The 16,749-nt window shown below is 38.6% G+C and overlaps 1 protein-coding gene across 1 annotated transcript in view; it reads right to left on the bottom strand.

The window, feature by feature from the left end:
* The window catches only part of IPO11 (importin 11), a 131,774-nt gene that overhangs the window by 24,867 nt on the left and 90,158 nt on the right, over positions 1-16,749 (bottom strand). The window contains exons 25-27 of the mRNA XM_079787904.1: positions 11,622-11,717; positions 10,943-11,056; positions 4,338-4,459 (exon numbers count right to left, since the gene is read on the bottom strand). Of these exons, the coding sequence (XP_079644030.1) occupies positions 4,338-4,459; positions 10,943-11,056; positions 11,622-11,717 (332 nt within the window). The remainder of the gene's footprint in view (positions 1-4,337; positions 4,460-10,942; positions 11,057-11,621; positions 11,718-16,749) is intronic.

A 16,749-nucleotide genomic window follows, 5' to 3' on the forward strand; every position in this document is an offset into this window, starting at 1 on the left:
CAGCATTAATAATAATAGCCAAAAAGTAGAAACAACTCAAATATCCATCATCTGATGAATGATAAACAAAATGTGGTAGGTATATCTGTACAAGAAAACATTATTCAGCAATAAAAAGATATAAAATGCTGATATATGCTACAAAATGGATGAACCTTGAAAACATGCTAAATTAGAGACCATATACTGTCTGATTTCATTAGTAGGAAAAGTATGGAATAGGCATGTCTATAGGGACTGAAAGTAGATTAGTGGTTGCCTAGGGTTAGGGGAGTATGAGAGAATAAGGAGTATCACAGAGCACATGGTTTCTTTTGGGGATAATAAAAATGTTCTAAAACTGATCGTGGTGATAGCTACACAACTCTGTGGATATACTAAAAACTACTGAATTGTACATTTTAAATGAGTAAATTGTATGGTCTGTGAATTACTATATCTCAATGAGGCTGATAATACACACACATAGATGTTTCTAAGACATTTTTCTTGTGAGAGACAAAAAATTAAGAACTAATTCTTATTGTAGAAAAGCTACTAAAATATTAGATTAAGAATTTATAAAGAAAATACCATAAAATGTGAAATAAGAAAACATGACCTAGGTGTAAGAGACACATTCTCTTTTAAGAGATGAAAATAAGCCGAAACCAGTTTGGCTCAGTGGACAGAGCGTCGGCCTGCGGACTGAAGGGTCCCAGGTTCGATTCCGGTCGGGGGCATGTGCCTTGGTTGCGGGCACATCCCCAGTGGGGATGTGTGTAGGAGGCAGCTGATCGATGTTTCTCTCTCATCGATGTTTCTAACTCTCTATCCCTCTCCCTTCCTCTCTGTGAAAAATCAATAAAATATATTAAAAAAAGAAGAGATGAAAATAAAATTATATCATCCTATCCTATATAATAAAAGGGTAATATGCAAATTAACCACCACTCCATTGCAAAGATGGTGGCACCCATAGCCACAAGATGGCGGCTCCCACTCCTCTCAGCCCCGCCAGAGTCCCCCAGTCCCGGGGGGGGGGGGGGGGGGGGGTCAAGTTAGGGGTAGCCTCTGAGGGCCTCTGGGCAGTGGGCACGGAGCAGAGTGGGGGGACGGGGGACGCTTGCATCGTAGCCCCGGCAACGAGGCAAGCGTTCCACGACCGGCCACAGATGGGCCTCTGGCCAGGCCGGGGCGCGGATGGGCCTCTGGGCCACAGAGAGCCTCTGGGCAGCAGGCGTGGAGCGGCCAGGCCCCGCAGAGACCTACTGGTGCACAGATTCGTGCGCAGGACTACTAGTCCTATATAATAAAATGGTAATATGCAAACCAACTGAACAGCAGAACAACCGGTTGCTATGATGCACACTGACCACCAGGGGACAGATGCTCAAAGCAGGAGCTGCACCCTGGTGGTCAGTGTGCTCCCACAGGGGAAGCACCGCTCAGCCAGAAGCCCTGAGTTGGGCTCACGGCTGGTGAGCACAGCGATGGTGGCGGAAGCCTCTCCACCTCCACAGCAGCTCTAAGGATGTCCAAATGACATTCCCCGAGGGCTCCTGGACTACGAGAGGGCACAGGTCAGGCTGAGGGGACCACCCCCACCCCGCCAGTGCACAAATGTCATGCATTGGGCCTCTAAGTGTTAAATATTCACTTAGGAACAGCCAATTTAAATCAATCATTATTTAGGTAAAACAACATGTCCATAATTTTAAAGCTCTACACTGCCCTTTATTCAACTATATTTAAACTATACTAAAATACTATTCTTTGAAACTTATCTTGATTCTACTAGTCTAACATTTTTAAAGTTATAAAATAACTTAGAAAATTATCTTAATTCTTAAATGGTAAGTTTCTAAATAATGATATTATATATGCTATTCTTGAGATAAATAAAAATGATGGGGAGGTACTAAGTGTCCAATCCAAGTAAGTTTAGTAAACCTGATACACAAGGGATTTTATTAAAAGGCAATTTCTCTTGGATAGCAAGCCATCATACCATCAAAACCTTTGGTGCTTTGTCAATCTCTTTTTGAATTATTCAACTAGCCTATGTTAAATAACCAACACTGATGTATAACATAGAGATCCACACCAGAAACCAATATGATCCTATTAACCAATGTCATCCCAATAAATTTAATTTAAAAATATACTCCACATTGGTGACTTCTTTAATCTAAAAAAAATAAGTGAAATTTAAAATTCTTAAAACACTTCATCTCAGAGAACACTTATTTAAAACTGAAATTCTTAGAACTGCATTATAAAAAAAATGTGTTATTAAAGATGGAGGATGAATTGCTATTTTAAAGAACAGATCAGCTGAAACCGGTTTGGCTCAGTGGATAGAGCGTCGGCCTGCGGACTCAAGGGTCCCAGGTTCGATTCCGGTCAAGAGCATGTACCTTGGTTGCGGGCACATCCCCAGTAGGGGGTGTGCAAGAGGCAGCTGATCGATGTTTCTCTCTCATCGATGTTTCTAACTTTCTATCCCTCTCTCTTCCTCTCTGTAAAAAAATCAATTAAAAAAAAAAAAAAGAACAGATCAAAGGAAAGTTTGACTGTTCTCATCTACAAGTAATAATTTTTGCTTAATATATACCTTTGGAGGAAAACACTTTGGAAACCATTAAACGAGGAAAGTGTAAATTATGTTATTTTCATATAAAAATTAGCTGAAGAAAACTTTACTCCATATAAGAATATTATAGACACTAAAAAGGGAAGAAATTTCAAACCTGAAATTATCACAGGCAAAGAAATACTAAAACAAAAGGACACAAGACAGTTGTACTGCACAATTAAACAACAACCAAAAAGTGATTGCACTATGTTCAGAAAGTGACCAAGAAGATATAATGAGACTGTATAGAGTACACATAAGCAAATTTATCTATCATTAAGTTGGAGACAATGCACAATACTATAAAACTTCATGAAGCAGAAGGTGACATTCCTTAGGACATAGGTGGTTAAAACACATTTTTAAAGTGAATTAATAAACAGATACAGATACTAAAAATGTACTGAATTTAAAAAGAATGCATGTACAGAGACTTAAGCTTTTAGAACTTTGTACTAAGGTAACTGAATGATAGATGGATAAATGAGGAAGAGAAAAAGAAAAGAGTAAAATAAAAACAACCTCATCTATCTAGTTTGACATTACCTATGTAAACTCATTTAACCTTTACAATACCCTCATCAGAAAGATGCTATTAGTATCCCCATTTTAAAAACAAGGAAAGGTAAGCACAGGGAAGTAAGTTACTTGACCACTGTCATTCACAACTGAATGACACTAGGACTTGAGTGTGGTTAAAAAGTCTAAGTCTTTTATTAAACGTCTGAACCAGAAATGATGGATTAGGGTAAAAGAGATTAATAGTTTCTCAATGATCATTCTTTAGAGCAGTGCTTCTAAACTGGAGGTAGGAGGTTCCATTGGCACATCTAGAGGGTCGAGGCCAGGGATGCTGCTAAGTATCCTACAATGCACAATTCTGCCCCTCAACAAATAATCATCTGGCCCCAAATGTCATTAGAACTGTGGTTGAGAAACCCTGCTTTAGAACAATATATTTCTGCACTTGAAAATCCATTAGAATGAAAAGAGAAGAAAATAACATTTCCCAATTTAGCCTGGTTAAGAAAATCATTACCAATGTTATTCTCTACACCTGCTTATTTTAGGCAAGGGAAATGTTATACTCCAAAATCTAAAAGAAACAGAGGAACAGGGAATTACTGTTACATGGGAAATTAACCAGGGAACATCACTGGGGATGTGGAAGGGAGAAAACTTTCCCCAAACTCCAACAACTATGTTGTTGTAAGTAGAAGAAAGAGTATAACAGGAAATGATAATACTGCTGACTTCAATATTACCTTCCACTAAAGTATGTGAATATAAATCTCCCTAAATTATGTCATGGGCCAATATATATATTATATATAATTATATATGACATATATAATTATATATAATATATATATTGGCCCATGATTCTATTAAGGTCCTCTATATATAAAGATTTTATTAAGGTCCTCTAAATATAAAGAGGACCTTAATAAAATCTGGTTATTATAAAAAATGGAAATTCAGACAAGAATCACATAAATTGGAAAAATGAATATGACCATTAAATTGCAGTGCCCACCACTCCCATTCATATATTTTTAGATCTAGACTAACACTCACTACGTCATTATCTACTAACAAAATTGGCATACATATACATTAAATAACACTGTTCAGAAACACACAGCAATACCAAATGGCCAAAACAGTGCTAATATTTTCATGCTTTAAAGAAACAAATTTTAAGAAAACGTTTCCTCACCTATTATCAGATGGCAGAAGAGAAAGCAAAGCCAAAGCTGAAAGTTTTCTTCTTTCAGGCTGAGTAATGTTATCCATTCGATCAACCCACATTTCAATCATATTTCCCAAAAGCTGATCCATCTGAAAAAAAAGACCAAGAGGCATCTCAAAATATTTGAAATACTATGTACTTGTGGATAGGCTAAAATCTCATAAGGCATAGTTAAAGTTCAATTCCAGCAACCACAGAATTAGAATATAAGGATTTGGGGCAAGCCTTGAACCAGAAAGGAATAATTTAAGCAAACCATAATTCAACTTTAATTAATCTTGAGAGCCAATTAATTCTGAGGACTAAATAGATTTACTTGTTCAACTCAGCTAGGCTAAGGTATCCAATTGTTTGTTCAAATACCAGTCTAGATGCTGTTGTAAAAGCATTTTATAGGTCTGATTAACATTTACAATGTGTTACTTTAAGTACAGGAGATTACCCTATGTAATGTAATTCAATCAGTTTAAAGTCTTCAGAACAAAAATTAAGGTTTTCCAGAAAAGGAGAAATCCTGCTTCAATACTATGCATCAATAGAAGAATACACAAAAAAAGTGACACATGTATAAAACGGAATATTACTCAGACATAAAAAATAATAAAATTTTGCCATTTGCGAGGAGAAAAGATGGCAGCTGGCAGGACAGAGGTGAGGGAGAGGAAGTGAGTGAGTGAGGGTGTAAAAGGAGAGTGTGTGGATGTGTGTGGTGTGTGTGTGAGTGAGTAAGGGACAGTTAAATCTCGCAGGAACAGCAGGCTCTCGTGGACAAAGAGAGACCACTACTGCTGTGGGCATGGAGCCCATGCCATCTTGAAGGGGAGAACGGCCTTTTTTTAGGAACTCATCAGCACCACCACCCGACAGGGCTTTGATATGCCTGCGCCCCAGCAGCTACTCCAACCAAAATCCTGCTACCCCAGCTGCAGACCTGCGAACCCTGGGACCTCCACCTCCAAAGGTGCACTGTTCCCACAGCAATAAGTGCATCTTCCCCCTCCCCAGCGGCAGAACTCCGGATACCACTTTCTTTTGCGCGTTTCCAGCAGTCCAGGGATCCAGTGCACACCACTCCGGAGGCAGCGCCTGGGAGCCACTGGGAGCCCCTGCTGGTGTGATTCTGTACAGACAAGGGCACGCTGCCCCGCAGTAGAAATTCTGAATTTCCTCTGCCTGAATAACTGCCCACGGACACGCCAGCTGTGTAACTTCAGTGCCAGGGCCAAGGTGCATCAGAGCTCTGCGCCAGCAAACTCACCACCACAGATGCTCACATTTCCAAAGGGCAGGCATCCTGAGCCCATATATCCACAGGGTCCTCAGGGGAGCTGCTTTGAGCCTCTGCTGGGTGTGATTCTGTACAGACAAGGACGCACTGCCCCGCAGTAGAAATTCTGTACTCCTTCCTCCTAAATAACAGCTCACATATACCCCAGCTGCCAGGGCCCCTCAAAGTGCATCAGAGCTCTGCATAGACAAACGCATCACCAGTCCGCGCATGCATTTCCAACGGGCAGGCACCCTGAGCCCATCTATCCACAGGGTGCTTGTGGGAGCTGCTCTGAGTCCTTGCTGGGTGTGATCTTGGACAAACATGGACACACTCCCCCTGGCAATAGAAATTCTGAATTCACTCATCCTGGATAGCTGCACACAGATGCCTCAATTACACGGATTCAGTGCCAGGGCCTGTCAGAGTACTTCAGCGCCCCTTGATGGCAAACACACTGTGGGTGCCCCTGTGATCCTCCACTGGGACCCGTGCGCATAACCACCACAGGTACAGCAGCAAAAGCTGAGTCTACCCACCCCACAACTACAGAACTCTGGACACCACAGTCATGCCTTTCCAGAGCACAGGCCTCCTGAACCCCATCACCCCAACAGACGGTTCCTGGGTGCCTACTGTGAGTCCCCGCTGGACACGTGCAATTTCAATAAAGGGCACAAGACAGCAAAAATTGGGACACCCCCCTCCACAGCTGCTGACTTCTATACACCGCAGTTATACCTTTCCAGCTCACAGGCCTACATCAAGAGAACCCAAATAGCTCAAGTAGGGAGCTACACTAGATTACCAAGCCCAGGAGACCTGAGAGATCACACCAGTAGCACCATCCCCAAAAGAACCTGAGTATCAAACCAATCGGACCTACAATTAAAACATTATAGCAAAACATGGGAAGACAAAAAAGCAACCCCCAAAGGAAAGAAAAAGAGGAATCACCAGAAAGAGAGTTAAATGAAATTGAGGTTAGAAGCATATCAAAGAAAGAATAAAGAGTAATGGTTATAAGAATGTTTAAATGGCTGGATGACAAATAAACACAACTCAATAATAACTATAAGGAGCTGAATGAGAATGTCACCAACATGAAAAAGAACCAAGAGGAGATGAAGAACAACATAGCTGCAATAAAGAACACAATGAAAGGCTTAAAGAGTAGAGTAGAAGAGGCTGAGGACCGCATCAGCGAATTAGAAGACAAGATAGGAAAACACACACAAACACAGCAGCAACTGAAAAGAAGACTTAAAAAGCAAGAGGAGAGCCTAAGGGAGCTTTGGAACAACACAAAACGAAACAACATTTGCATAATAGGGGTACCAGAAGGAGAGGAACAGAAGCAAGGAATAGAAAACCAGTTTGAAGAAATAATGACAGAAAACTTCAAGGATATTGGCAAGAAAAAAACTATGGAAGTCCAAGAAATACATAGAGTCCCAAACAAGCTGAACCCCAAAAGACCGACACCAAGACACATCATAATTAAATTGGCAAACACCAACGACAAAGTAAGAATCTTAAAGGCTGCCAGAGAGAGACAGAAAGTTACCTACAAGGGATCTCCTATTAGAATATCAACAGATTTCTCAATAGAAACACACCAGGCCAGAAGGGAATGGAATGAAATATACAAAGTGATGCAAAGCAAGGGACTGAATCCAAGAATACTATGCCCAGCAAGGCTATCATTCAAAATTGAAGGTGGAATCAGGAGTTTCACAGACAAAAAAGGACTAAGGGAGTTTATTACCACCAAACCAGCAATGCAAGAAATGCTGAAGGGTCTGCTGTAAAAAGAAGAAATAGGAAGTGAAGAAGGAACACAGGAGTAAAGAATAAAAATGGCGAAAGGAAAAAATTCAACAACAAGAAGTAACTCTGGTAAACATATACACACCCAATACATGAGCATCCAAATACATTAAAAAAAAAAAAAACTCCTGGAGGATATCAAGGGAGAGATCAACAGCAATACAATAATAGTAGGGGACTTTAATACCCCACTATCACCATTGGACAAATCCTCTAAACAAACAATCATCAAAGAAATATCAATCCTAAATGACTCACTAGACCAGATGGAATTAATTGACATCTTCAGAACATTTCACCCCAAAGCCACAGAATATACACTCTTCTCAAGTGCACATGGGTCATTTTCAAAGATAGACCATATACTGGGTCATAGGCAAAGTCTCTTCAAACTCAACAAGATAGAAATCATATCAAGCATCTTCTCAGATCACAGTGGCATAAAACTGGAAATCAACTACAATAAAAACAAACCAAAAAAAAATAAAACACATGGAGACTAAACAGCATGCTATTAAACAAGGACTGGGTCAACAGAGAGATCAAGGAAGAAATAAAAAGCATCATGGCAAAAAATGACAATGAAAACACAACAATCCAAAATCTATGAAACACAGCGAAAGCAGTCTTAAGAGGGAAGTTCATAGCTCTACAAGCCTACTGCTAAAAACAAGAAACAATGGTAATAAGTTACCTAACCCTAGAACTCAAAGAGTTAGAAAGAGAACAACAAGAGAAGCCCAGTGTAAGCAGAAAGAAGGAAATAATAAAGATCAGAGCGGAAATAAATGACATAGAGACCAAAAAAACAACACAAAAGATCAACAAAACCAAGAGCTGGTTCTTTGAAAGGATAAACAAGATTGACAAACCTCTGGCCAGGCTCACCAAGAAGCAAAGAGAGAGAACCCAAATAAATAAAATCAGAAATGAAAGAGGAGAAATAACAACAGACCCCACAGAAATACAAAGGATTGTTAAAAAATACTATGAACAACTCTATTCCAACAAACTGGACAACCTGGAGGAAATGGACATATTCCTAGAAAAATATAACCTTCCAAAACTCAATCAGGAAGAATCTAAACATCTCAATAGGCCAATAACTATGGAAGAAATTGAAGCAGTCATCAAAAAGCTTCTGGCAAACAAAAGCCCGGGGCCAAACGGCTTCACAGGGGAGTTTTACCAAACATTCAAGAAAGAACTTAAACCTATCCTCCTCAGACCATTCCAAAAACTTCAAGGGGAAGCAACACCTCCAAGCTCATTCTATGAAGCCAGCATCACCCTGATACCAAAACCAGATAAAGACAACACAATGAAAATGGATACAGGACTTAAACATAAGACAGGAAACCATAAAGATACTAGAGGAATCCACAGGCAGAGAAATCTCAGCCATATGCCGAAGCAATTTCTTCACCGATACTGCTCTCAGGGCAATGGAAGCTAAAGAGAAAATAAACAAATGGGACTACATCAAAATAAAAAGCTTTTTTACAGCAAAAGAAACCATCAACAAAACAACAAGAAACCCCACTGTATGGGAGAACATATTTGCAAATGTTATCACTGATAAAGGTTTAATCTCCAACATCTACAGGGAACTTATACAATTTAATAAAAGGAAGATAAATGACCCAATAAAAAAATGGGCAACGGACCTAAATAGACACTTTTGAAAGAAGACAGAAGACAGGCCAAGAGACATATGAAAACATGCTCAAAGTCACTAATTATCCAAGAGATTCAAATCAAAACGACAATGTGGTACCATCTCACATCTGTCAGAATGAAAATGTTCTGAGCACTGAAAGAGTGGATCACGGAGTTCTAAAGGGAGGCTAAGAGATAAGACTAAAGAAGCAGATTATGGTAGGCCTGTGTAGGCAAACCTGCAAGAGAGAGTTTGGGCCTAATCCTGTTTCTTAAAGAAAGGCACTGAAGATATGCGAAACAAGGCAATGACAAATTCACATGCATATATTAAAAAACTCAACTGGTTTCTCTGAAGTAAATAGCAAGGTCGCAAAAACAGAAATAGGACAACTGTAAATGACGACATTTATATCAAATCATGAAGCAACAAAAAATTCTGCATTATTTTCAGAGAACTAATTTCTAAAATCAAAATATTCCTTAAGCATATAATAAAAAGATGTTGGGATTTCTGTACTTTGATAATGTTTGTTGTATTCTACCCAGGAGGTGCAGATACAAACTAATCATGCTGATACTAATTAAATAAAATCACCTACTATAGAAAGAAAATACTTTATTTCCAACTGGTTCCACCACTTTGAGCACCTTGAAAGAATGAAAGTTATAAATACATCTTTTATAAAAATAAAGTAATTTTATAGCATTATATCCCCTGCAAAGGAGAATACAATGTTTAGGCAAATGATGATCATTTCTAAGTGTTATTTTAACTTAGTCTAACCTTCATACCAACTACTATTCAAGAAACAAAATGTCATTTTTACAGAAGATTTCATGAAACAGTTGTTCATTGTGCAGAAATTAAAAAGTGCCTTCAATCTAGAATGTGAAAGATGTATGCAGTTTTAAGTCAAACACTTAGGACTGCTTACTTTAAAAAAAAATCCTATGGTCTAAGTGGCAGGTCTTCAGGACATTTTTCATCTTCTTAGGGTGAAGAATTTGGAAAATTTGGAGTAAGTTACCAAAACGTCTCACTGTCCCCAAATTTCATAAACTCTAAATTAAAGAATATTGCCAGAAAGAATAAGATGACAATGTTTCTAGAAAACAAGGACATATTTAAGTCATAGTTGAATTCAGTCTTAGTTTTGTAGAAAAATAGATATTACTTAAATTCAGCTGCATATACCTGATTGCATCTTTTAAAATATATTTTTAATTGAAAAATAAAAATAAATAAAATATATTTTTATTGATTTCAGAGAGGGAGGGAGAAGGAAAGAGAGACAGAAATGTCAATGATGAGAGAGAATCATTATCTGCTGCCTCTTGCATGCCATGCCCCCACCAGGGATCAAGCCCGCAATCTGAGCATGTGCCCTGACCAGGAATCAAACCAGACCTCCTGGTTCATAGGTGGACACTCAACCACTGAGCAACACCAGCTGGGCTGACTGCATCTTTATAATCAAGTTATTCACCCAAGAAGATGCTGACATTGTAAAAACAACTCACTGCACTGCATTAAAAACAAGTTAATTAAAGAAATGAAACAAAAACTGCACGATTATATGTATCCCTGTTTCATTTAATGTATTCCTATCACTAAGAATAAAATTCCTATCATTTTGAACAGAAAATAATAAGTTTCAACTGTCATTCACAGATTCTTTTTTCTTCTCCCAAATTACAGGTTTGAATACAATAAGACTTTTATAGAATCATTATTTCACCAAATTATTTCCAATCTTTATCTAGATAAAGACTTCCTTCAATTTAATAAAAACAACAACCTGATTCTTACCTCCTGATTACATTTATGTGCCATCACAGTAAGAAGTGAAGAAAAGAAACTCGTGTTTTGTAGCAAGACTCGACCCATAACTCCAAGATATGTTGACATCACTACAGGATACCTCTGTACAAGTAAAAAAGCACATGTAAAATTGTATTAAGCAATTATAAATAATCAAGGACATGTTAACATAAAATAATATCCTCCTTCATGCTGCTTCTTTAGAATGAACTGTCAACATTACCTGAATCTAACTTACTAAATGAATATGCCACACAAGGTAATATATATGTACTACATATATATTTATAGAATATATGTGTATATATATAATAAAGAGAGAAGAACAGAGAAAGGATATTTACCAATGGTATATTTATATATTTATATTATTTTAAATGTTCTTAACATACATAGTTAAATGGATCAATTTAAAGAGCTGGACTTAGAACATATGAGTGAGAGATGAGATAGCAAAGGAAATCTATCCTTCCCTATGTGGAAAAATAACAAAGCTGTATGAATACCTGAAATTTACTTAATTTACTTCAAAATAATCAAGTATTTTAAAAAGCTTTCCTTTTACTTAAGACAACGAAGAAATAATTTTCCAATGAAGAGGGAAAATAATTAAAACTAGAACTCTCAGGGTCTAGTACTATCCTTAGAAGCTTAATAAAAATCTTACCTCCCCTTCTATAATACCTCTGAAAACACAGGGTAAAATCGGTTGAAACATTTGCGAGCCTAATACTGGGTTCACTTTAAGGGCATTTTCCACAACCTAAAAATCATAAAGACACATTGGTTGCAGGTAATAACGAAAGCCACAGGTAAAGAAAACCATATATTAAATATCACACCAAATCCAAGATACAAATAAGTACATGAGGTAGGTAATTGATACTCTGGCTTTAGACACACAGTTACAAAATAATTCATTAAAAATGTAATTTGACATAAAATGTGTAATATCTAGACACAGCTATATACCTACATAGAATTATAACTAATCACATCCCAATACCATTGGTATCATGTTATTAATGGAATTCTTATCTTTGCATTTTAAACAAAAAAAATTACAAAACATTAAAATAGAGGTAGCACCGAAACCGGTTTGGCTCAGTGGATAGAGCGTTGGCCTGCGGACTAAAAGGTCCCAGGTTCAATTCCGGTCAAGGGCACGTACCTTGGTTGCGGGCACATCCCCAGTGGGAGGTGTGCAGGAGGCAGCTGATCAATGTTTCTCTCTCATCGATGTTTCTAACTCTCTATCCCTCTCAATTCCTCTCTGTAAAAAATCAATAAAATATATTAAAAAAATAAAAATAAAGCCGAAACCGGTTTGGCTCAGTGGATAGAGCATTGGCCTGCGGACTGAAGGGTCCCAGGTTTGATTCCGGTCAAGGGCATGTACATTGGTTGCGGGCACATCCCCAGTGGGGGGTGTGCAGGAGGCAGCTGGTCGATGTTTCTCTCTCATTGATGTTTCTAGCTCTCTATCCCTCTCCCTTCCTCTCTGTAAAAAAATCAATAAAATATATTAAAAATAAATAAATAAATAAATAAATAAATAAAATAAAATAAAATAGGGGTAGCAAAAGGCATTTCCAAAGTATTGGCTTTTCATAGTGAAAAGGAAAATTAGTAACAACTGTACACAATGCCCAAAAATAAATCTACATTTAACATTATCAATAAACAGGACAGAAAAAGGCATGTTGTATATATACTGAACTAGAGGCCCAGTGCATGAAAATTCATGCACTGGAGGGGGGGGGGGGCGTCCCTCAGCCCAGCCTGCCCCCTCTCACAGTCTGGGAGCCTTCAGGGGTGGGAGGCGACCCAGTGATCAGGGGAAGGTGACGCCCCATCACTCCTCTGCTGCTGCCACTGCCGGCAGTGCAAGCCTCGGCCGGCTCTGGTTACCTGAGCCTTGGGCAGCCACCATCCGAGGCTTGCCTGTGCTTCGGGCCAGCCCTGGATGGCTTGGGGGCTGAGGGACTCCAGAGGCAGGCACGTGGCTGAGGGGACTGGGCGCCACCATCTTGTGACTGTGGGCGCTGCCATCTTTGAGGGCGGGGCAGTAAATTAGTATATTCCCTACTTTTTGGCTGTGGGCACTGCCATCTTTGAGGGCAGGGTAGTCAATTAGCATATTCCCTCCTTATTGGCTGTGGGTGCCACTATCTTTGCGATGGTGTGAGGGTCAATTAGCATATTCCCTCTTTATTATATAGGATATCTATTAAATGACAGGTGACATTATTTCATTTATAATATGATCATGTATATTATTAACCATGAGTATCAATTGTTATAGGTAAAAATTATAAATATTACTCTTATATGATTAAGATGGGTTCTGTCCATAACAAAGGTAGCAGAAAACTCAGAGTGGGGTGTGATTTTGTTTGCTTACTTTTGTTTTATTTTTATTTGTTTTTTAAATTTTTTTATTGATTTTTAGAAAGAGAGGAGGGAGAGAAACATCAATGTGAGAGAGAAAACAATCGGTTGCCTCCCACACCCACCCTGCCTGACTAGGGATTGAACCAAAACCTGGCACTTGCCCTGACAAGGAATGGAACCAGCGACCTTTTGGTGCATAGGATGACACTCCAACCAACTGACCAGCCAGGGCTGTTTTACTGTTTAGGGAGTAAGACAAGCTGTGGACAGGAAGCATCAGTGAGGAAGAAAATCAGACACCATTTGAGAGGCTTGTGGGCAAGCACCAGTCTCAAGGCAGAGCCAGGTTTCCCTTTAAACTTCAAGCAATGTTTCTCAAGACTGACTATTGGCATTCTAAATGAAACAAGTGTTTACTGTGCAGGACTATTCCATGCATTGAGGGGCCTTTAGTATCTTCAGTCTGGATTCATCATGTACCAATAACATGCTCCAAACACAAGGACAATCAAATACACTTCCGTGCATTTCAAAACACTTTCAAGATAAGCAGAAAGTACCCAGGAATGACTGTTTTCTTTTTTTAATCCTTGGGTAAGGATATGTTTATTGATTTTTTTTTAATAGATAGATGAAGGGAAAGAGAAAGAGAAACATCAATGTGAGAGAGAAACATTGGTCAGCTGCCTCCCATACATGCCCCGACAGAGGATCAACCCTACAGCTGACGTATGTACCCTAACCAGGAATTGAACCCAAAACCTGCATATTTGCCCTGACTGGGAATCGAACCTGCAACCTTTGATGTACAGGATGACTCAACTGAGCCACCTGGATGACAGCATTTTCTAATTTTGAGTAAGAAGTAAAGGGGGATGTCCAAAGACAAGACAAGCTTAAAAATATAAAAACTTTTTTACTATGGACTAAACACTATGCTATCTACTAAAAGACACAGAATAAAAGATATCACAGTTCCTGATTAAAAACCACAGGAGGATCAGCACATAATTAAATATGATCTTAATCAGACTTATTTTGTTTTAAAAAATGTGAGTTGGAATAGAGATGAGGAAGGCATTTGGAATAAAGGTGGGGATGTAGATACACTGGAGGACTGAGTCTCAGAGGATGATGTCACTAGACAATCTCCTTTTTATCTATGAGTGGAAAGTAAGGCCATCTGCTGAATGTCAGAAACTTATTTAACTTCATTCCCTACTGAAGCCCAACTAAAATTATAAGAAAAGATAAAAGGGAAAGGAACACTTTTAAAAGGATAAAGAAAATGAGAGATGAATATTGAAAGCTACAAAGAAGAAATTCAAAAGGCAATTAGAAGAGACTTCATTGGGAAAATTAAAGTAATAAAATACCTGATGGGGTCGATATGTCTGAACATATTGAGCAGAGACACCTGGTATAAGAAAAATTATACCAAAAACATCTGACTAGTTCCAAAGGATTACAAAAGTTTGTGTAGAAAAGAAATTAGATCATTATGACCTTTTAAAATATAAATTCATTTAAATGTATCTATCATTTCATACAAGCAAGCTGTTGCTATACATATTCTTTACATATAAAGGTATGGTCACTATTGTGAAAAAGTATTACAATATTTCAGAACTAAAATGGAGTGTTTGTATTTAAAAAGTAGGAATCATAGCTAGGGAAGATTAAGATTGTTTCTGAAAAATTATGTAGGAAAATGCCATTATCAGACTTGGAGACAGGGATTGTGTAATTGAATTAAGATAAATTCCAGCAAGTAGAACTGATAAAAAACAGAAAACAAATTGAACAATTGACTAAAGGTGAAGTCTGGGATTACTCCTAGTTTTCATGTTTGGTCAATGGATACAAATTATGGTGGTGTTAGTTATAATGAGGTTTGATTTTGGACAAGTTGAACTTTGAGATGCCTGTGGGAAATCCATATGGAATGGTCCTACATTATTGTCACACACATGACACTCTATAATCCATTTCCCAAGAAATATTTTGCAGTTGTGACTTAAAAGCCAGATTTCAAACTGTCTCCAAGGTTCTTCCATAATGGTCAAACTCATAAGGTTTTTCAAGAATTTCATGGAAAAGGCCGATAAATTTAATGAGACCCTCGAGGATATGAAAAAGGACCAACTAGAAATTAAACATACACTGACTAAAATAAAAAATATTATACAGAGACACAACAGCAGACTAGAGCAGTGATGGGCAACCTTTTGAGCTTGGTGTGTCAAACTTCGCCAAAAAACTGAGCATAACTCAGGTAGTGTGTCACTTTGAGGAAAAAACATTATTTCGCAAATGTTTTATCCTCAGGAGCAGCAAATGTTTCATCCTCGGCATGCGGCCGCCTCAGCGGCCACGTGTCATCAGAAATGGCTACGCGTGTCAGTACTGACACGCGTGTCATAGGTTCGCCATCACTGGACTAGAGGAACGCAAGAATCAAGTCAAAGATTTGGAATACAAAAAGGCAAAGGACACTCCTCCAGAGAAGCAAGAAGAGAAGAGAATTCAGAAAGTTGAAGATAGTGTAAGAAGCCTCTAGGACAACTTCAAGAGTACCAACATCAGAATTATGGGGGTGCCCGAAGAAGAGAGAGAGCAAGACGCTGAAAACCTATTTGAAGAAATAATGACCGAAAACTTCCCCCACCTGGTGAAAGAAATAGACTTACAAGTCCAGGAAGCTCACAGAACCCCAAACAAACAGAATCCAAAGAGGACCACACTAGGACACATCATAATTAAAATGCCAAGGACAAAAGACAAAGAGAGAATCTTACAAGCAGCAAGAGAAAAACAGTTAGTTACCTACAAGGGAGCACCCATACGATTATCAGCTGATTTCTCAACAGAAACTATGCAGGCCAGACAGGAGTGGCAAGAAATATTCAAAGTGATGAATAGCAAGAACCTACAGCCAAGACTACTCTACCCAGCAAAGTTATCATTCAGAATTGAAGGGCAGATAAAGAGCTTCACAGATAAGAAAAAGCTAAAGGAGTTCATCACCACCAAACCAGTATTAGATGAAATGCTGAAAGGTGTTCTTTAAAAAGAGGGGGGAAAAAAAGAAAAAAGTAAAGATAAAAATTATGAACAAATAATACATACCTATCAACAAGTGAATATAAAAGTCAAGTGAATTAAAAATCTGAGGAACAGAATAAACTGGTGAACATAATAGAATCAGAGGCATAGAATGGGAGTGGATTGATAATTCTCAGGGGTAAAGGGGTGTCTGTGTGGGGGGTACAGGAAGAGACTGGACAAAAATCATACACCTATGGATAAGGACAGCGGGGGTGGTAAGGGCAGAGGGGGTGGGTGGGAACCGGGTGGAGGGTAGATATGGGGGGAAAAAAGGAGAAACAATTGTAATAATC

Source organism: Cnephaeus nilssonii, assembly GCF_951640355.1.
Source record: "Cnephaeus nilssonii genome assembly, chromosome: 2".
Taxonomy (NCBI): Eukaryota; Metazoa; Chordata; class Mammalia; order Chiroptera; family Vespertilionidae; genus Cnephaeus; species Cnephaeus nilssonii.